The following is a 23264-nucleotide window of genomic DNA, read 5'->3' on the forward strand; positions in this document are numbered from 1 at the left end:
AGTCTGTACTTGCTCTCTCACTGCTGTACTGAGCATCTGTCCACGTGGACTCCCTTCATATTTAATTCCTGCTGATTTTGCCAATACTTGTATTTTCATTAATGCTCCACAGATTACTTGATGTTGTTCGTTCCAAAACAGTAAACCCCAGAATTCGTCACTAAGTTTAATTTCCACTAAGTCAGCTGCAGCCTGCCACTAAGGGCACTTTGTTTGCTTAACAGGCCTGTAAAGCACCCAGCTTTGTCACTTGGGAGCCTCCATAAAACACCCAATCTCTAGTTGCAATTAAAGTTCAGCATGTCACCTTCAATCAGTCAAACTTCAAGAGATCCCAATCCTGATGAAATGGCTGATTAACATTCTCTTCAGCTATTTCTGTGCAGGAGAGACTCCTTTCCTTGCAAGAGCGGTTAACGTGCAAGGCAGAGAGCTGGGAATGCCAAGTTTCCCACCTGGCTGTGATTTCAGTCTGTGAACCCCACCTTGGGCAAAGCCAGGCAATGCAATATCTGCTCCCCCCCTACTGCACACAATGTGTATTGTGGGGGGGTGGGGGTCATGGGGGCTTACCCTGCTCAGCCTCAGTGACTTGTGGTGACCCAACAGGTCTTGTAGAAACAAATCCATTAAGTTCTTGTGGAAATGCAGAGGAAAAATCACTCATCTCCAGTGTAAGATTTAAATACTGTGCTGTTCCTAAGACCACCGCTTTTAACAAGAGAGCAGAATGCTGAACAGGTGCTATTAAACAAGTACCACCCACTCTGCTTCCAGAGTAAAGATGGAGTTGTGGAGTAAAAACTAAGTAGTCAAATAATTAGAGGCAAACCCTTAATGCACACACAGAAGGGAAGCAAATTAAGACCACATAGAAAACCCTAACTCTTGATCTCCTTTATTGTGAAACCTTAACCCTGCAATAGTAGTTACTTTAAAATGCAAATATGATTATTATACATAGAGTTCCTAAAATTGCTGCAAGCAGCACCTATTCCAACCTGTGTGAAATGCTTTAGTATGTCTGTCAAAAATGATGTCTACAAGACTGGAATGGCAGCATCGTGCTCACGATGACTCACTAGGATTTTCTGGTGCAAATTAGCTGCTTCACATAGACAGCAATATAGCTCAGAGTTATGTTTCTGGGAATCCAAGGATAATTAAGACTAAAATGGACAAAATAAAAGGAAAAACATGCTTCCAAGTATCTTACACTTGACTTAAAATTATTATTGCATTCACTGAGATCACCCTAATTATGGTTATAGACAGGAAAGTTTCATTTCATTAAAATACCTAACTTAGAGATGTTTCTAGTGTGAAAACCTTGCTTCTGAAAAATAATTGTGTTATTGCTGATCCCACAGATTCAAGTGGGCTTTGGATCTGACCTCATTAATACCAGAGCAGTAATTACAAATGCAGAAGTCAACTTTTCTCCTTTCTTGTTTGTTCTTCCCTTGCATTTGATTAGATTTTATGCAGCAGCCCGCTGCTTGAGGGCTTACACACATTCCTGAGAAACATTTAAAACCTAGAAATATTTCAGCTACTTAATGCTTAGAAAATGCAGGAGCACTATGTTCAGCATTGTTGGGCTGTGCGGTGTCCTTCTAACAATCAAGGCTCTTTGCCTCTTTTGTAAGCGTAGGAGAGCTCTGTACTTCAGCACTCCCGCACCAGTAAGCACTTCCAGGGGATCACAACAAATTTGCAACAGAAAAATTCTGTATTTTCCAATACAGAAGCTGGGACTCCCCAACATGGTGCTTCCTACTAGGCGGGACCTACTCCCCAGCCAACAATACTTTGTGAAAGCCAGAACAGACAGGGCTCAGTCACCAGCCTCTGGTTACGTGGATACCCTAGGATGAAAGATGATGTCTTGCTAAGTCCAACAAGGTAAAAAGCACAATGGCAGGAGGCCAGTCCTCCTCTCCACAGAGCACTGGGAATGTGCCTGCCTTATACTTTTAACCATACACAGTTTATTTGTTAGTACTAAAAGATGAGAACCATGCTGCAAATTGCATACTGTTAAATAAAAATGGCCTCTGTTCAGATGCTTCATGAAAGCTTCAAAGCCTGATATTTTAGAATCAGCCTGGGAGCAACAAGAAGGCCGAGTCCCCAGTCTCTGTGTGCTGCCAGCTGGTGAAGCTCTGGGACCGCCAGCCTTATTCACATGTGAGCTTCATGATTTGGCTGGGTTCGTTAAGACCAAGAGGATTCATATGATTTAAAATTTGCTTTTGGTTATATCAAAATAAATCCAGAACAGCAAAGTTGGTGTTGGGTCCTTTACTTGGGATCTCAAGTAACCAGGAGCCTTAGCCATTTCTTACAGAAGATCGTCAGAGCTTGTGTGCTGGCTGGATATAACAATTGGAGAGGTAAAGAAAACCCACCCTAAAGCATCATACCTGCTGATAAATCCTATGGTAACACAGGCCAGATTTAGAAGATGCAGTCATGAACTCCTGCAGGTCAGTAGGAAAACTACTGACTTCAGTTAATCAGAATTTCGCCTCGTACAGAGCTGATTTCTCAGGACTAGAACTGTAAGTCACACTTCCTATTCCTTTTTACAGGGCTATCAAACTGTGGCCACCTTTCAAATAATACCAAATGTGACCAAAAAGAAGAAAAAAAGAACTGTCATAAATTCAAGACCTTATAGGAATTTGGGAAATTTAGGTGGCAGGAGGGGAAAGAGAGTCATTTTAGATGACAGGTTTAGAAGTCTGTGATAAGCTGCCCTGACTCTAATAGTGTATTGATCCAGGAGTTCAGGTGGGCTGTGACATTCCTCTGTGAGGGGTATAAAATTTAAAAGCAGCCTGACAATACTTTCCTATGATGCCTAGAAAAAGGTTTGTAGTGTTTTAGAAAGGGCTAATACTCATGTTAGCCCACTAGGCTGAAAGAACAAATAACGTGTTTGGATTAATGCATGAGCAGAGCTAAAAGAAAGATGTACGTTAATACCGCCCTGTGAGCACACATTATAAATATTTGCAGAGACTAAAATACACTTAGCTGTCACTTTTTGTTACAGTACTGATTTGATTTTAGTCAGTTTTAGATTTTCTTTGGTTTATGATTTACTGGCCAGCATGGCTGCTGATCATGCTCCATTGAAACGGTACCACGTGCTATATACATCGCGCCGACTGTATTTCTGAATTATCCCCAAGAAAATACATGCATTTTGTCACTCTGAGGAGCAGCTTTAAGAGCTAAAAGGCAGATTCACACTATCTGCAAAAAGTTCTGAAAGACTCCTCGGAGGCTGACGGTGAGTGCCGGAGGGTGGGATGCACAGCGCTGGGGTGCTGGCACCATGCGCAGGTCCACCCAGGGACCTGCCAGGGAGGATAACACCCTCACTTTCCGTGAGCCCACACGCGAAGGCGAGGGGTTCTGCGCAAGCATGAAGTATTGGCATTGTTACTTTTGCAAGGGTGAAAAGGTTATACAGGAATTTGCTCTCATAAATCAATCATGAGCTAGTAGCTTTGCTTTAATAATTTAATGCTCTTTTCTGTAGCAGAGGAAGCAATGCTTTCTGTTCCCGTGGATGCGAGGCGTGCGAACAGGCACGTGAACATGGCAAACTCACTGGCCTCACATTCTGCTCAAGATATGGGGGGGGGGGAGGCGGGTGTGGAGTGTGCTATGAAGGTCAGCCCTCCTCCTCAGCAGAGCTGTTCCAGCCTGGGTGGCAACCCTAGAGCTGCTACAGTGCCTTATGTATGTGCGCCATCTGTCAGTGTGCAGCACACACCTGGAAGCGACCTTGGTCCCATCAGAGTCTTAAGCCACCTCATTTAGCAACACCATGGCAAAAATTGCTTCAAAGACATGTGTATGCCAGCCCAAATCTACCAGCACCCAGACTACTGTATCACACCCTACAGGGCACATTATCCTTTAGCAAGGAAATTCTAGAGGGCAGCTAGTTACTTGGCAACAACACTGTTACCTAACGCTAGGGAAAAATCAGGGCTTATGAAATAAAAAGACAAAGAAACCTTTCAAACAAGCCAAAACCCCCTCCCTTATCCCAAATCAAAAGAATACATATATATATATATATATATGCTCCCAAATCTGGTCAGAAAACACAGGTGAAATGTTCTTTCAGTGGAGCACATTTGGTGGTGATGGTTTGATTTGATGGAAGTTTTGAAAGATCAGAGACGATTTGTTCAGAAACTTCCCTGGCTTCCTGCCACGACACCTGCCTACCTCCTCGACAGCTTCCCTGATGGGCCGCTGGCTTGCTCATGGCTTCTAGGTCTGTGTGGGCTTGGAGATAAAGCCGCAAACAGTTTCAGTCATATATAGCTCCGGAATAGCTTCCCCATGGGAACAGCTCTGAAGCAAGGCTCCGCTGCCTGATTAGCATTACAAAATCCTGGAGCTCATTCCTTGCAGGAACACCACCAGATCCTGAGCTGGTGGAACAGCCTGTCAGGCAGCAGGCATCTTCTCCAACAGCATCACACGTGCCTGAGGTGGGCAGGGACCGCTCTCCAAACAGTCCCCCGCCCACAGCCCTGACCTCTGGCTTTGGGTTGCTCTAGTTTCCTTTCCTGGCTGGCTGTGTACTGCATGGTCAGGGAAAAGAGCAGAACCTTGGGGACCTATCTCAGAAGAAGCTTGGATGTGTTTTAAGATGCAAGTGTGGTCAGAATGGGAGCTTATTGTGACCAAGGCATGCAAAATACCTTGAGAGTGGCCAACGTGGTGAGCACACCTTGCCTTCCCCTTTGCTGAGTTACTGTCACAGGCACGTCAGCCATTCTTCCAGGCACTAAAAGCACAAACACTGTGTGTGCACAGCTAAGCCTGAGGATGGGCAGGCTCCTTTGCAGTCTCCTTCATCCTTACACACCAGTGGAGCAACACAGGCACAGGGCTGTCCAACAAAAGGGATTTAGTAGCAAGGCAAAACAAAACAGCAACGGAAACAGGGCAGTTGTATGCTTTTCAATTGCTGGAGAAGGAAATGGATGAAACGGGGAAATTAAACACTTCAGCAGTAATTTGCAAAACAATCCGGCTTTGAGACTGTAACTTTTCTGGAAATGAACTCCTGGGGCTCACTGTGGTCAGGCTTGGCAGCAGTACTGCTTGGGCTCAGCCAGAGGCAGCTAGTTGCCCCCATGCGGGTAGTTCCGCTCCAGTTTATTCCTGTCGGTTCTTCAGAGAGGAGTTACCTACTGCAAGGGAATCAGGCAGCTGCTGCATGGGTGGCAGGCTGGGACAGCTCTGAGCACATCTATGGAGGCAGCAGGAATGGTACTTCACACAGCCTCAGGGGGTGGTGCTGCCTGGTGATACAAGGAGCAGCCCCAAACACCATCAAAAGCAGCTAACAAAACACCACCTTTCCTTTAAAATAAGATCTGAAAATAGTCTGTTCCAAAAAAAAATCTGATTAAATCACTTATTCATTAAGAACAAGCAAACGGGTACAGAAGAAGGAACAGACTGTACAGTAACTTAAACAGTTCTGATGGGCTGGAGAAGGGGGGTGGGATACACGCAGCAGCTTGATAAGGCTACAAGTCTCCTTGTCTGCTCAGGTAGTAAGACCCCAGCATCACTAATGCCAGTGTCTAGTCTCTGACAACACATGCCATTCTCTGTTAATGCTACTGGGTGTTCTGTGTTTATATCAGTCATGAAACAAACTCCCTGGTGCTTATCTGCAAATTTTCTTTGGATATTGTTATGGTTTCTCTCCTAACACATTCTGGGCAATGGGATGAGCCTTGTGAGCACAGAGGAGCCTTGTACAGGAGGAATGTATTTAAGAATAGGGCTTTTTTTAAAGTTCTTGCATTGGATTTCGAGCTGGAGCAAACTCTTATGTCTTCATTAGCTTCTGCTGAGCTTCAATGTTTACACAAGCTGGTGGCATTATAATTTCAAACACTTCTTCAGTCATTTCTACTTATGGCAAAAGCCCACAGGAAAGCTGGAGATGGAGCATGCTGTCAGAAAAGGCAAATTCCTTGCATACAGATGAGTCGTCATCTCACAAAAATTTTAAGGGCCTGTGGCTAGGATTAAAAAATTAGAAGTGCGACCCTCAGAGGCAGTAGGGCAGATGCCTAGCATAAGGATTCACTCTAAGGAAGTGAAAGTGTCTTTCAGAAGCTGATGAAATAAAGACCAAATTTGAGAGAGTAATATTCAAAGAAAAATACATTATCCCTGTTCGGCTGGATATACCTCTGGCAGAAGTGAGACTAAACCCACCAACTCAGGATCTTGGACATCACCCCAAGTCTTAATTTTGGAAGACAATAAAGTCTTCCCATGATTGGTGGCTTGCATTAATCCTGAAGCTTTTGTAGTCAGGATGATAGCCAACATCTTATTTCAATGAATAACTGCCCTTCAGGTGACAAACATGGTGCCTACCTTGTCTTTATGGAAAGATCTTTTTTTCCCATAAAACCCAAACAAGGATAAGCTAGGGGGAACCCATCTTCCAAGGGTTAACTACACAGGACTGTAACTGGCAAGACACTGAACGCCTGCAAGGCTGTATTTTGGCAGAGGGCAACACATTCAGCTCTGCCGGATCGCAACAAAGCGTGAGTGAAGGCAGCTCAAGTTGCTAAGGCATCCTTCCTGGTTGCTATGGCATGTGTATTGTTAGGAATGTTTGGTTCTGGTTTCTTATTTTTCAAAGGACTGGCTTACTTTGTGTAACATAAACTAATCTACCAGCCATTAGAAAGAGGCTGCACTTTTTCCTCCAGCTCCTTCTCCTCTTTTCTGGAATGGGTGATATTTATGTTTGTTGCACACTCTTGGACTGTTTTGCACTTCTTGCATGTTTTTTGTGCTTCCACAGACTACAGGATACTAAAATGGCTGAGAGTGGCCCATGTACGAATCCGTTTGTATTTGTTAAACTTATCCCTTCCATATAGCAAATAGAGTCCTCTGGAGATGTGCAACTGTTTGCTATAAAAACCAAATGCTTCAGAAAGTATAAAATGACACATGATCAGCGCAGTTTTGCTCACAGGTATTTTCAATGAAATAATTATACAGACCACCAAACAGATTTTGCGGGTTTCCCTGGAGTGGCATTAAGCCCCATCTGAATGCACGCGGGCTGCCTCCTGCTAAAAGCTGTAATTTTTTTGAAGTACGAACCTGCTCTGAAAAGCAATGGCCTCATGTGGCTCCTTGTTTACTGTGCCTCGTTGTTTTCGTATTAAAACAACTCGGTTCAGAAGCAAAATGATTTTTAAAAACCACCCTAAGACCCACGTAAACTCAGCCAAACTCCTGACACTCAAGCCTGAGCTCTTCCACACTGCTGTGTTAACCCTGCTTACAAAGGTCCTCGCCATGTATCTGTGCCCCTCTGACTTTCCTCTGGTACGCCCAGATCCGCACAGCTCCTTGCTCCGACAGCCTGTGCAGCCTGGGGTGACGGGAGCAGGTAGCCACCGCTGCAGGTGAGACACGGACGAGGCAGACTGGAGAACTGCCGAGCCTCTCCCTCCATCTCCACCTCCTGGCATCCCTCTCCTCTACCCAGCTCCCGATTCCTATGAAATGCATGAGAGTAACATCAACCAGGAAGCCTCTAGTTCTCTGTCAGCCACTGCTTGGGCTGGAAGTGGCTTGAGGCTTAGCCTTGCAGTGAGGGGAGGACAAGCGAGGTGGGTCAGCTGAAACCCATACCCTTGGGAAAGCCTGACCCTCCTGCTCCTCAACCCCAAGGAAGGCACACAGGGGATAAACACGAGCAGCAGCCAGACCTGCCAGGCCTAGGAAGCACTGCCTGGCATCCTCACCACCAGGCTCTTCTCCAGATCCTCTCCTGATCCCTTCTTGCATTCCAGCTGGTGATCACAGAATCGTAAGGCTTGCAAGGGACCTCCAGATATCATTGGGACCAACCCCCCTGCCAAAGCAGTTTTCCTAGCACATATCGCACAGGTAGGCACCCCAATGGGTCTTGAATATCTCCAAAGAAGGAGACTCCACAACCCCCCAAGCAGAATACAAATCAGCAGCTTGCTCGCTTGTGCCAAAACCCCTTAGCTTCCCCACTGCCCCAATTCCCCACCAACGCTTCAGCAAGCAAGTGCAGTCGTCCCCCATGGAATTTTAAAATATAAGTAAGATCATCGAAATTACGGAAAGCTACTGACACTGATATGAAACCTTAACTGAGGCAGAAAGCCCTAATTATAGTTTCTGAACCTATGAAGTCATCTAATACACATATGTTCCTCTATACCGTAAGGAGCAAATAAGGAGACATGCAGTATGCTTATTACCATCTTTATAAGTAGGAAAGAAAACCGACCTTGGAAACTCTTGATTTAGAAAAAAAATTTGCATAAGACCAGAAAATCAGCTGTACTTCAGTATAAAACCATCAGCACTTGGAGTTTACTCCTAAAAGCAATATTATCTGTTCATTCCGCAGTGCCATGAAGCACTCCAAGCCTTCACACTGTTCATTTTTATTCATCTTCTGGGTCAAACTTACTGAACATAAATCTGAAAAATACTTCATATTTCTCCTAAATGCCAAAACTGAGGCATCTACTTCAGGCCACTTATTGGCTCAGGTGCCATCAAAAAAATGACTTGACTACTTAAATCAGAAAACAATTCAAGAACAAAATCAGGTTTCCTTTTTCTCTTTTAGCCCTGTCAACAACAGTAAAAAGTATCTTTATTCATAAGGACAGGACATGGCTGCAACCCTACATTCTTGGGAGGAAAACACCGAAAAAAGCAACGCCACGTTGACATAATCCTTACTTAAAACAGAGCTGCACTCTCCAATACATCCCGGACAGTGCAGAGTCTATTGATAACGACAGAGTATTGCATTCAAATAATTATGGGGGAATGAGTACTTTAAAATATTTCATCCCATTTGACTATAAATTACTGTAAGTTTTACACCTTTTGCAGTTCTGTGATAAAAAGCCCTCTTATTTGCTTGAGACAAGATTTCAGAAAGCTTTAGACAGAGCAGATTTTCTTAAATTAGCTTGAAAATTCAGTTTCCAGGGCAACATACTCAGGTCTTCATACATCAACATTTCTTTGCACCATTTTTATAAATGCAGTTGCTTGCTAGAATGTCATAAAATGCTTTTTAAATACAGTAAACTATTTTGATCACTCGATCCTTTTTTTTTCTTTCTCCTTTGAAAAAAGCCATCCTTTCTTTTCAGAAGAATCGTATCAGTGAAACTGTCAAATTGTTTTACTTCAGAGAGGCTTCATCCCAGAAATGCCTGCACTGACACCCATGCGTGTAATACATTTCTACCGGCACCTGAATGTTTATGTAACATTTTGGTACATATCCCTTATTCCTCATCTCCTTTCTTACTTTCTTTTAAGTTTGCAAGTAGGAGATATGACTTAGGGTCTCTGGCACGCTGGGAGTCTGCAAGCTTCTCCGTAAAATTAACCCGAACGCCTGTTTCACACAGCAGTGTGAAACCTGCTGATAGCCCGCTGGGCACACTGGGACCCTCGGTGAGTTTCTCACACCTACCAATACATACAAGTGTTATAAAAGAAATATTCTCCTTCGTTCTGAAAGGGGGAAGGAATAAACCCCTTAATGAAGATTATGATTTCCCCTCTGTGCATGCTCAAGGGAGGCTCTGCCTCACTGCAGTGATGTTACTGAAACAGGTACCTGAAACCAGGAGCACCTGTAGAGCGGGTATGTTCCCTTCCTAGCTTTTCACAGGGGTCAGATCAGACCCTTGCCATGTAGCGTTAAGGTGGAGCGGGCAGTACATTAAACAGTTACAACATTAGGAGTGTTTTAGGAAAAGAAGATGGAATGAGTGTTACCTGCACATTTTACTCCCTGAGCAATGAGGCCCCACATAAAGTTGGCGCAGTATTCACACCAGTGCGGGCCCCTGAACGTGTGCACCTGGAAGACAGCAGCAGAAAGGAAAATTAAGGAAGACGATCCAACTATTTCACAGACATCAATATCAGCACGTCTAAACAAGGCAGAATTCCTCTTCTTCGAAGGCACCGCATGCAGTCGCTGGGAGCTTCCCTTTATCACCACAGGAAAGGAAGAAAGAAATGTAAGCAAGATTTTACTGCCAAGACACTTGCAGGCCTATGGGAAACATGAGGTCTCCATCCCGAGCCGTCCGAAGCAGCAGAACCAGGTCTGGGGGTTTCTACTCCCAGACCATGTGGGGCAGAGGAGCGATGGCAGCTTGCAGCCCTTCTCCTGCCTCTCAGCATCCCTCTGTCCAAGCAGGATTTGAGCCATGAGATGAGGCTTTTGCAGTGACTGTGCAAGAGTTCACCTCTGAATTCAACATGTCTTCTGCTTCGCCCTCCCCTCTGTAAGGCACTGTGTGAAATGCGTAGGGGGCTGCAAGATTACGCCTGGGGCGGAGGAGTCCTGCCAGGCAAAAATACCAGTGCTACACAGAAATACTGTGAACGCACTTAGGGGCTTTCCAGTTTAGAATAACTCTAAAAGGAAATGATTCCCTTTAGACTAATGCTGCATATTGAAAATCCAAATGAATCTAGTAAATGGAAACAAAAATCCACTGAACCAGGAAAAAATTGAAAGCTAAGGAAGAAAAAAACCCAACGCTGCTTTCAATACTGGCTCACATGCTTGTCACAAGTCCTGCAGCCACCATTAGCTGCTTCTGATTTTACACTGATAAAGTTCTTGCTGTAGGAAACCACAGGATTCTTTGCAGAGAAAATCATTACTTCCTTTGCCAGCGCAAAAGGCTTCGAGCTCCACTTAGAATAGACAGGCTGACAAAAAAATCAGTAACCGCTGATCAGAAAGAAATGAAATTTGCAGTGAAATGTACTAAAAATGCTTTAGGCTGAAGCCACTCGGTTCTCCAGAGTTACTGAGCGGGTATGAGAGCTGGCACGTGCACTGCCCGCTCGGATGAGTGCGGAGCAGGAGAGCGGGGCCGGTGAGACGCGCGTGCCTGACATCCGTGTGCTGCTTGGGTTATAAATAGCAAAGTGTGAAGCGGCCTGACCGAGCATCCCCTGCGCCGCTGATTTAGCCAGCACCCGGGTCCCAGGTGACTCTTACCTCAAGCAAGTGACAACTCAGAACAGTGCCCAGCAATTCAGACCACATTTCGGTCTGGGCTGTGGGAAGGTCTGCAGCCTCCTGGGCATTTGCTGCCCACGAAGCAGCAGTAAGGCAGATTCCTGTTATTAGCTTGGAAAGTTACTCTTGAGTTCACCAAGTAATTCACGTGCGTGTCTGGGCTAAGCTAGACTTATAACCGCGTCTATCCCTACGCTGCTGAGCATCGCTGAGGGAAGTGTAATGGTGTGAAGTGTCGCGTTCCGGCAGCGCTGGCGGAGCCCGCTGCCCGCCTGCCTCCCCTGCCGTGCCAGCTGCCGTCCGCACCCACTCCCACGCGCCTTCCGAAGGTGTGATGTGCTCTTCGAGCCCCCTTCTCCCTCCAGCTCCAGCTGACTTCTACAAAGCCACAGATGACAAGCCTGCCAGCAGCTGTAATTTCCCCTTTCTTTTCTCCTCGCACCACAAAGAGATTTTTCACACCTTCCTCTCAGTTACCCACCTGCACCACTCACATCCTCTTGGCTTTCTCCCTCAACATGGCTTTCTCTATTTTTTTTTCTTCATCAGGTCTTTGGCAGTGTTCCCATCCCAGAATAAGCATGTTCTAATACCTTCAAGCAAAATGCTGGGCTTAAATGCCTGCAGGTTTAACAGAAGGTTTTTCGGGGTTGGGGAGGGAAGCTTCCTTTCAGTCACCATCTTTTTATTTTTTCCTCAAAAGAACATTTCCTCAAAAACAGTATTAAAGTATTTCTCAGAAATGTTGAGGAAAACTGAAACAAAGATGGCAGTTCAAAGCTTTGAGCAAAAAATAAAGAATCTGTTTTCAGAATCCTGTTTGGTTTTGTATGAGAATTTCGGGTTGGTTTTTTTTTTTGGCATATCTGGTTGTAAGGGAGGGGGATTTTGTCTTGTACCTTGAAGTGCCGACACTTTAACTGCTTTCTTTAGGCAGCACAAGAAAAAAATTCCGACACATTAAATATTTCTCACTAAAGAGAAAACATGACACTATCCTGTGCATATCTGCTTGCTGATCTCAATTCATCAAATTCACTGAACGTGCCATTTGCTGAAGTGTTTCTAATGCTCTCCCTGAGTGCCAGGGTCCCACCCTGGCCTCTCCAGGACCACTGTGAGCCTTGATACTCACTAAATCTCAGCTGCCCCATCTCTAACTGACTATTGGCTTAATGGTGAATGCCTCTCCTTCTCGGTCTCTTGCTCCCCACCATCATCATCATCCACATGTTCCCATCTCCTTCTGACTCTCCTTAGGAAGTCCTCTGCAGGGTCTACCACATCCCAAAGCTTCCAACCCAACCTTCAGCCTCCATTTTTATTATCATTTTTTAAAATGAGCTCAGTTTCTCTTAGGTTTCCAATAATAATAGATAGAAAAAAAAATGTTCTAGTACAGCCCGTTCCCCTGACATTTTCCTGGCGCTCTGCTCATCCCTCAGACAAATTTACACGACTCATTATCAACTTAAAAATGACAAGGACAAAACAGACTTTCCTCTTCCCTACCGGCACTGCATGCATTGGTCACCCTTCACAAGATCAAGACTGCCTTTGCCCTTCAGGATGACTGTCTCAGCATCATTAGCACTGTTCTCTCATCTTTGGATGAAGTCTGGATGCACGGAGATGCCTTTCCATATCGGCAGTTAAGGAATTATCTTCTCTGTTAGAACATTTGTCCAGAGCCTGCTTAGCTTTACACTGCCCCTTTCAAATTACTCTTTCTTATCCATTATTCTGACTGCAAATGCAAAGCAAATTAAAAGATGAGGGTAGGTGTTTCTAAGATCCACAGCACTCTACCTTGCTTTGTCCTTTATCTGACGTGCACTAGGGAGGTTCTCTGGCCATATTCATTAGGAGGCCCAGAGACCGTAACGTCCTTCTGTCCCTGGTGCACATAGCCCCACGGGACCAGCTCTGAATCCCCTTTTGAGGTCTCTGAGCAGTGCTGTCCTTCCCTAGGGCTCAGTGGTGCCGGGGCATCCATCTTCCCACTACTGCAGAGTGGAACTGGATGTCTAACCCTGCGCTGGTCTCAACACACACCATCTCTGGAAATTAAATCAGACACAGTGAGCGATGCCAGAAAATATGGGAAAATTGGTCTTCTGTGGTCAGCACAGGCTCTAATCCTGTTCCATCCTGCAGAGCGGGACCTGGCAGCGTGCTAGAAAGAAACACATTTGCATCCCTTTGCTAGTTCAAGACCCAGCACCTGCAAACAATACTGCACTTATTACATGACACTGTTTAATATAGCATTCTGATTTTTATATTTAATTCCCAATTCTAAAAATCTGCCAAGCAACTTGCTTGTTTTCAAAACTAAAATATGCTTTCCAGAAAAATTTCTGAAAACACACCCAGCAGAATCCCAGAGATCCTGACTTACATTACAAGGGGTTTGTTTCCCCTTATAAAATGAGCATCTGCCATACGCAGATTTTACTGTCTTATAAAATGTGAGAGTGCAGGATTGCCAACTGTGACTTTATATCTCCCAACCCTTCCATTCTCCCTCTCTTTCTGTAAGGCTTCAACTGTGAGTAATTTTTTAAGAACATGGAAAATGGGTGAGGGGGAAAGCAACACAAACTGATTTTAACCTTAATTTCTGAATTCCTGGGGAAATACTCCATTCAAAAGAAAAATCTAGGTAATTTTAAAGGAAAATACCTTCTTCTAAACCTAGATAAAACCTTATCACTAAGCTGTCCTGCAAGTCTGAGGTAAGAGCAGAGACTCATATTGGGCTCACACCAAGGCATTTCTGTTCTGAACTCTCCTGCAACATGAGCAAGGTATAATAAACTATTTAACTACTGGGATCTTATGTAGGAGGACAGTTTTTTTGCTTCAGTTTGAAAGACATTTTCTTATACACAGGGGAAAATAGCTTACCTCCTGTGATTAATAACCATAAGCATTACAGAATTTATTTTTGATTTGCATTTAATTAAAATATTTCTTAGAAAGAGAGACAAAGTTTTAGGAGAACCAAACAGAAAATGATCCAGTGGCTCTGACAGCAGATTATACAACAGCTGTGAACCCCTTGAGCAGATGGCTCCCCACTACTTCTCAGGCTCTGTAAAGGTCACCTGACGTTTGTTAACCGTGTATCTGGTACCTCTGATTATTTTTTATGCTTTTGGTGTTTACTGGGCCATTGTTCAGCTAGCCTCGATCGCTATCTGGAAACGAAGAATGAGCCAGCAGATGATTAGTATTCACAGCTGAGACCCGTATGTTACATCACTTGTCAAGGGAAGGAGGAAGAGACTGAGGAAGTACCAGCGAAGTGCCGTGCAAACGGGGCACGAGAACATGATGGATCGGCAGAGCCTTCTCAAAGCCACTGCTGGGAAGAAAGCAGGGCTGGATCTGATGAACTGTGGTCCTGCAAAATCAACACCAAACACAGAAAACAAAAGTCTTTGTGACAACACTAAAAAAAAAGTCTTCCTTTGCAGAGAGGCTGCTGCCATGGTCTCCCTGAACGCCTGCCCTGTACAGACCATCTCTTCCGTGGCTCTCCACACTGAACTGTATTTTGAAAAATACAACCATTACCATCTATTGGGATGAAATATAATGACTAGGAAGAGGATGGCAAAAAAACTGCAGATCCACCCTCTCGGGCTACCAGCGCCCTACGCTCTGGGAAGAAGCAGCCTTGTTGGTGAGTGGGGAGGAGACCAAGTTGCCCAGGGCCTGAACAAATGGCACACATCCGAGATTTGTACTGTGCAGTGCTCTGAAGGTTCTGCTAGCTATGCTGTCTTTCAAACAAATGCTCAAGGATGATGGGACACTGCTGATGAAGGCTGTCAGCTCTGTGGTCCTAGCCAATCTGCAACTCCATCCACTGAATTCTGCCTGTTGTGACTCTACCAAGCTTTTAATTGGATATGGGAGACATTTTAAGTCTCAATTAAAACGATGAACTCAGCCTGTATTATTAATGTTGGTCTTCCCTGTCAGAGTTGATTTCATCAGGCACGGAGCGTACCCATGCTGGCACCCAAAAGGCATGCCCTTTTCATCCATCCCTGGTCCAGGCAGATGATTGTGAAAAGCACAGACAAGGTATCAGTGAGAAAGCCAAATCGACTCAACTATCAGTTTGGGCAGCGCTTCAATTTAATCTTTGCATATATTACGATGATTAGATAGTGATGTTAAAACAAGGGTCTCGAGCGCTCCCAATATTCCAGTACATGATATTCCTCCTGTGAGGCAAATATTGCTGCTTATGAGTAATCTGAGAAGCGAAGAGACTTGCCATGACAACCCACACAGCAGAACTGTATCTGCAAGATAATCGCTTTTGTGCAAAGGTGTAGCAGAAATGACAGTAACTGAGACCATGGAACCAACCTTCCCCGAAATGAGACCTGACTTTACCTCGACCTGCCGGGGCGTTAACCATGGGGAGCCAGCCTGAGATCGCCCCCATGCCTTTGTCCAGCAGCTTTTGAGAGGAGAGATGCTGGCTGAATGCTCTGGTTCGGAGCGTGGAGTATAAATAGCATCGTTATTGCCAGTGGGTATGCTGATGCGAACGCTGAGCAGGCAAACCTTCCTCCAGGTCCTCACCCACTTCGAGCCAGAAGCACTGTCACGTCTTGTTTATTTTCTGGCTTGCACTGATCATGTCAATGGAGATGGGAGCAACTGGAAAGTGTAGTTAGGTCATGCTCTGTGAGAGCCACAGCAAAAAAACCCAGAGAACAGCAGGTTGTTGGGTTTTTTTTTGGAAAACGGACACCTTTCTTTCCGGATGGAAAAGCAGATTAAACTAGAAACTGGAACATAGTCCATTCTATTTCAGGCCCATGTTACTGGAGACCTGTGTCTGTGTAAAAATTTCTGAAACTACAGGTGAAAATTGAGTAGGATCCTTACAGTTCTGTGTGTGTATATATATATATGTGTGTGTGTGTGTGTATATATACACACGCATACAATATATGCTATACGTAATAATGTAAACAGTATGTGAAACTCTAAGACATTCTTAAAGCAGAGCTTTTGCACTGATGCTAAGGCTCATCTGGAGGAAAAGCTGTTGATGATGAGAGATCATGACAAGCGCTACGTGCTCCTTGAGGCAGACTCCCAGTCCTCCCCAGCAGAGTGTTTCCCAGCTTCACCACAGACATGAGCTGGTCCATTCCTGGGTCTGTGCACATGGAAGACTCGCAGCATCCACACCTCAAGACTAATAAAACTACTGGTGTGGTGGGAGGAAATTACAGCTTAAATAAATTAAGGATTTAGGAAAAAAAAAAAAAGAAGAAGCTTTTAAAATTACTTTTGTATTATTAAACCAAAGCAACACTTGAATTCAGGGACTAGCACTAAGAAACCAGGAAGGGTTAAATAATACTGTGCTATTTGGAATCTGCTTTGGAAAAGCCCTGGCTTTTCCAAAAAAAGTAAAAAAAATTAACATTAAATAAATACCTCAGGAGACTAAAAATCCATCAGTGCCTAAAAGCTTTTCTGGCTTTAACTGCCTTATGCACTATGAGTTTCAGAAGAAACATCATAGAGCTGATGAGGTCTTCTCAGAAGTTTTGTGGAAGTTTTTCTCCAGATATTCTCCCTGCCTTTGAACATTTCTTTCCCCTCAAGTACGGAGGAGTCCAAAAGAAACATCAAATTTCCTGAGGTTTTCTTATCTGTGAGAACACGCAGAGACTCTCCCTGGGGACTGTGCTAGAGGCACCCAGCTTGCTTCTGAATATTCATTTGAGTGCAGGGACTCACTTAAAAGATGTTTAGAAAATATGTTCAGTGCCAGGTCCGTACCTAATAAAAGAAATCAGCATCCTCTTTTCAGCAGAGCCAGACCAGTTTACCCCAAATCGGCATCTGCCCCAGTTTTCAGAAGATCAGAAATAGAAATGAGTTCATGTTAGAAGTCACAGAAAAATGGCTCTGCTTAATATAGTAAGAGTTTCTTACAGTTTCTGGCCTTTCTGTGGCATTTCTTCTGCCCTTTCCATCTCCCCATTTCCCAGTGTTTAGGTACGGCTCTGCTGAGCGCCTCTTGTTACAGGAATAAGATTTGGCATGGAAGGCATTTTCCATGCCTTTTTACACTAGCAGAGCACCTAGCACACATGTAATTACACTGGTAAAATCTGGGCCAGGGCCAGGTAAGCTTGTTTGTTTCAAAGAAGCTGTACAAATTTCACTGGCAGTGTAGCTCTTGTTAAAATCAGCAGGCTCTCCATTGAACTTGAATCTGTCTATACTGGCAAAGCCTTTCCAGTAGAGACTGGTCCTCACCTGAGCCTTTACTTTTTGTGCATGTTTAATACTATATTCTAACCTCAGTTACTTCTGGGAAAGCACCTTGTCTCTGGAGCTGCCCGTTCAGCCTTTCCAATGGGTCACCCTCAAAGAGAAAGCCAGGATGTTGCTTCAGTCAAGGAAGGAGATGAGGAATCTCAATCAAACAGGACTCATCAGCATCTCTGCTCACTTGGCTTAAGCAACCATGGAAAAACATCTCTCCTCTTGGGAAGAAGCACTGGTTTGATGGGGAATTATGTTCTGAACGCTCACCGATTGATTAAGCAGCCTTGCAACTGTTATTTATTAAAATTAATTGACCATGCTGTCTCAGGCATTAGTAAGATACTGACTAAGAAACAGCATGATGGTACCAAATGCTGCATGAAAAGATGGCAAAAAATAGTCTTCTGGAGACATACCTATTTTCTGAAGAGCGAAGAGAGAAGTGAGACAGTATCCTAGGGAAAATGATGCATGGAAACAGAAATTTTTAGTCAGCTCTGACAGGCACAGACACCTTCCTGCTTCAGTGAAGCACCACGTCACTGATCTAGGCAGAAGAGTGGTTTTACACCTCGGACTATTGGCAGTTAACGAAACACCTGCTGAGTGCTCTGCCGGCTTAAGCAATCAGGATCCAGAGGTGTCTGAAGGAATCCCTGTGACCAGCCATGGGAGCAAAAAGCTCCCCAGGGTCCCTGAGTCACACAAACTGGAGGGGCGTAAAGATCTTTAAGGTGCTTTGTCCATAGTTATTTTAAATTTCCTTAGTGATGGGGCAGTTATTGCTCTGTCTTAACAAGTTTCACTACCCAGGAGACTTCTAGCTGTGAATTCAAAATTGTCCCTTTCCTTTTCCTTTTCAGCTATCATCCCATCGCTTGGCCTAAAGCCCACCTCACACATCCCAACCCAGAGCTTCCCCCTCTCAATAACCAACCTGGAATGTTTCAGTCCACACAGCACCATGCCACAGGCCCCTTTTCCCCTCAAATCTGAGATTGCTGCTGTTGCCTGAAGCTCCTCCTTCAACTGCTTCCTCCCCTTAAAATTATTCAATGGATCAGATACCAGCAAGGAAAGAATTTGTATTTTTCATTTACAGGCTATCACAGGTTCTGCACTTTGGGGACAAGGTCAGTAAATGAGATTTATAAGGGATAGAAAAAAACATTCTTATTGGTAGGGTCCAACTGTAGAACAAATTAATGGGGACGACTAGCTGTAAGTCTGTTCTGCCCACTTCTATGAAATGTAACAGAACTTTCCCCTTTGATAGACCTTCGTTCTGTAAGAGAATTACATTGCTGGCTTCAGCTATGGTCCTTGTCAGCACCTCAAAGAGCACCCTGAAGATCTCTCAGAGCTTCCAAACAGAAGGTGTTATTGTTCACCTACGCTGGGTGGAAGGTAGGACTTGATATCCATCAAGTTCTGTCCATATAGATACATGTGGACCAGTATGTGGGCAGATGTCTGTCTTCCCCATAATGGGTAAGAAACTGAAGGAGAGGAAAAACCTTTCTGTGAAAGAGGCTAGGGCTGAAAATTTGAGGATGGTGACATGACTGTCCTGGTTTGGCCTGATGGTTCATGTTACAAGAGATCTTTCTGTGTGCTGAATTTCAGAAAAGCAGAGTATACAGAAGGAAAGAAAAAGAAATCAAGCATGCAAATAGACGGAAGAGCCAGTCAAGTCATAGCTCACCTCCAAGTTCCATTATTCAATTACAGCTAAATATATCGCAGTGTCACACAAAGTAGATCTCTTTTAGCTGATATATTTGAAATAGAAAACGAACCTCTTGGATTTATAAAGAACACAGAAATATCAATTGAAAACATCTTATAAATTAGAAAAAGCCCAAATATGGTTAAAAAATTAAAATATTTTAATACTTGGCTCTTATCCTGAGGAATATGCATTAAAAACTCAGTCAGATCTGACATTTATAAATCATCATCCCTTTCTTTACTTATGGAGATTAATTCAAGAGAATTCAGCCAGTCTGTATTTGCATTTGAGATGAGCTCATGAGAGACCAGACCTCCTCAGTCAGGAGATTATTATGGAGCTGGGGATGATTACCAGCCAGCTCTGCCCACAGAGCTTCCCATCGCCCCAGCTAGCCAGCCTGTTCACTTCAGGCAGGAGACAACTCACATTCCAGCAGATTTAAGTAAGATTAAAACCTTTCAAAACCCTGGCCATGTCAGGACTCCTAGCAGAACTGTCTTTACATTCTCTTGTCAAACAACCCTTAATGGATTTATTCAGGAGACCTCTTGATGATTTAAGTTACAAGCAGCTTTTGTATTCACCCCTTCCCTAGGCATCCCCAGTCCTGTGAGGACCATCACTACGCTGCTTCTCTGTCACTGTGTTCCTCTACCTGAGCTTTGCTGGAAGCAGCAGAGTCTGAGGGTCCAAACTTCAGCTGTGTACCCCCCTACCCATCCTGCAGAGACAGCAGGCACAGGGAGAGGTCCCCTAACCTGTGGCCAAGCCTCTCGGCACTCTCTGACCCCAGCCTGCCTCTGGAGTGGCTGCTGCTGCCTTCTTCCCTTCTCCGACACCACTGTGCTAGTTGCTGTGCATTAACCATCCTCCACTTCTCCCTCTGTGGGGATGTTACAGCATTTCCAGTACAAAAAGGATTTCTGAGCCCACTTCATTTCTGTGGCTCATGATATGACTGATCAAAGGAGCAGCAGGAAAGGGTTAGGGGTACCCATCTGTTGCCCAATGCCTGTGTAATGCAGAGATGATTAGTTGCAGAGGTACAGAGCAGCGTGTGTCCTTTTTGCTGGTGGAGCCTCTGGGGACAGCAGTCACTGCTGGTTAGCTGAACCAGATAAATTTATTTCATTTCTGGGTTGTTTTTTCTTGTTTTGTTCCAAACACCTAGCTCCAAGACTCTGGGACTGCCATTTCCTTCCTTCCCACTTGGGTGGCACGTTTGCTGCTTGGCAGCAGCCTAGACTTCTGCAGACATTGTAAATGATGAGGTCTATGCACGTGAGAAGAAACATTTGACAGATGCAAGGAATGATAAAAGAGAGAAGCAGGAGTTAATGACGGCCATTCATTTCAGATCCATAACACAGTGATTATGAAGGGCTTATGTTTTGGGGGTCTTGTTGGGGTTTTATTTTAGTTTTGGGGTTTTTTTTTAATGGGACAGTGGCCACATTTACAGCCCACGAAGGCCAGCAGCATTCATTCCTTCAGTGGGTACACTGCTGTCCACCCTTTCAGGGGTAGGGGGTTTGTTCCCTTTGACTTTTTTTATAGCAATAATTATCTGTGGGAGGTGACTGCATTTCACTGACATACGAAAAAGGGTTACTTCTCAAGGTGTATTTTTCTGGCAACTGTGCGTATAAAGGAGCCACAGTCCAACTATAACACAGAAAACAATCCGTGTGGAAAGTTTGTGCTGTTAGCTGTGACCTTGGTTCAGACACAGTTTGTTTTTGAAGAAAGACTGCAAAATTCATAGCTTCCAAACTTTCCAGAAACAGTTTCTGGAAGAAAAACAAACAAACCCAAACAATGTGAATCAGGTTATCAGATTATTTTCAAAACAGATGCATTTCAGGCTGCTAAAGCAAAGCAACTAAGGAACATACGTGCACAAAATAAAAATACCTATTATCCTACGTACACCTACATACACCACACTACATGGAAAATCGCTATTTGCTGGCATCTGCAAGAATTATCTACAAACTCTAATGAACAAATGTAAGTTGCAGGATATTTCTGATCTCTAGGACACCTCAGGAACCTGTGAAAAAATGCCCTGCGTTTAACTGACAGCCAGCAGGATTATGTTATACTAAGCATTCACAGCAAACACTTTTTTATCTAACATTTTGTACATGGTTTTCCAATTCAGGCTTTATTAAGGAACTCAAGTCAAACAAAACATCCTGATCATGCAAAGTTTCCACTTTCAGTGATTATCTGAACTCAAGAGCCAGAGGGTGGTTTAAATAACATCAGGTGGACGATATGTAAATGCACATGTGCATACCTGTGTACATTCACACAGGCATATGCGTGATGGAAGTCAAAACTGAAAATAAAAGACCAGTAACAGTTGCTTATGTCATCAGCTGTCTATTTTTTAATGACTCCCCCTTCTAAAATAAATAAAACCAAAAGCTACATAGCGGGGTAAAAAAACACGTGTTAAATATAAAATCTGGGCTTCAGGTACTACATATGAATTTTGTCCTGTCATCTACAGGCATTCAGTATAATGCCAATGCACTTAGCCTCACCAAAAAAGGCTGCCTATGATCCAATGCACTTGGCCACCAAAAGGTTAAATGAATAAATCCTTACCGGACATTTATTACAGACAGACACACAAATCATGTATATGTTGTATTGACACGTGTCGCTCTTACCTAAGAGCACTGTTTGTTTAAAACAATTAAAACAACAATTAGAAGCTACATAGAAGCCTAAGTAAATTTTATTAAAATAGGAGGTAGTTGCTAGCGCCAGCAGCTCCAATACCCCACGGTATACGCCATGCTGCTTTCAACACACTCAATTCATTAACACAGGAGAAAAGCCAGAAACTAAGGGAAACACAGACCATCTGCTCCATCCAGATGCAGTAGAACATGCTTCTTACCTCCAAAGCTATTTGCCAGTGATAAACTGCGATAAGATCAGTTTAATCCTTTAATCACAGATCTAAAAGATTTTTCAGCATCATATCATTGTAACTAAAACTGAACCACGTTCATTTGAATTGAAAGAAAACTTTGCCAGTTTTTCTCATCTTTCATACCTCTCTCCATATAAAACAATACTGAACAAAAGTAGTAACATAGATATGATGTATGTTATTGAAAGAAATACAGGCACACAAGCAGTCAACAGCAAAATCCTCATTCTTCTGGTGATATAAAGACGTTTAAGTGATTTAGCCAGCAATGAGATTAAATCAAAGCATTTAAGTCCCCTGAAAGTCACAGTCTGCATATATGTTATTTCCTGGCAATGCCAGGCCCGCTCTAAAATAAAAGCTACAGCCCCCGTGCCTTGGACAGAAGTAAGTAGCGGAATTTCTTACCTTGAAGTTGTGAATCTTCTCGTATTTTGGAATATGTTCATTTTCTTTCAGAGTTGCTCTTCTGACGAGCGATGTCAACTGTGAATAAGCAAAGAGTTTCAGAGGTTGCCAGATTGTCACAGATGACTTCTGAGTACCGAGTTTCATCCCCAAGGCTGCTATCAATAAATCTTGCTGACGGCTGTCCTGCTTCGCGTTGTGCACCGCAGACCTATTCGCTTTGTGCCCCGACCAAGACTCTTTGGATGGCATTTTGGAGCTGAGGGGAAGGAGGAGCAGCCCCTCGGACCGATCTGCGCCCTGCGTGTATCACACTCGATCAGCAACACCGAGAAGGACCATTTCGGGAACCTAAACCGCTCGGACGGGCGGCGCGGCCACGGCAGGGCACTTGTTCGCGGCGCGACTAACTCAGCGAGGCGGGCTGCGCTTCACTCCGGGCTCGGGGGCTCAGGCCTGCCGGGGGGCGGCCGGCGGGCCGGGCATGTGCGGTAGCGGGCGGCCAGCGGCGGGGGGGCGCAGCCCGCAGCCTCTGCCTCCATCAGCGGCCGGCAGCGGGGTTGCGGGGACGCACGCCTCGGCGCCAGCCTCTCTCTCTCTCTCCCCCCTCCCTCCCCGTTGCCCGTTTCGGGGGGCGACGCTGCACGCCGCGGAGCGGGGCGGCGCGGAGCGGCACCGCCCCGGGGGCGGCCCCCGGCTCCCCG

At 44.5% G+C, this 23264-nt stretch overlaps 1 protein-coding gene across 1 annotated transcript in view; it reads right to left on the reverse strand.

Moving 5' to 3' along the window:
• The window catches only part of CHN1 (chimerin 1), a 99053-nt gene that overhangs the window by 7046 nt on the left and 68743 nt on the right, over positions 1 to 23264 (reverse strand). Inside the window, exons 7-8 of the mRNA XM_084265238.1 lie at positions 22561 to 22638; positions 9880 to 9964 (exon numbers count right to left, since the gene is read on the reverse strand). Coding sequence (XP_084121364.1) covers positions 9880 to 9964; positions 22561 to 22638 — 163 coding nt within the window. The remainder of the gene's footprint in view (positions 1 to 9879; positions 9965 to 22560; positions 22639 to 23264) is intronic.

Source organism: Gallinula chloropus, assembly GCF_964237585.1.
Source record: "Gallinula chloropus genome assembly, chromosome: 5".
NCBI lineage: Eukaryota > Metazoa > Chordata > Aves > Gruiformes > Rallidae > Gallinula > Gallinula chloropus.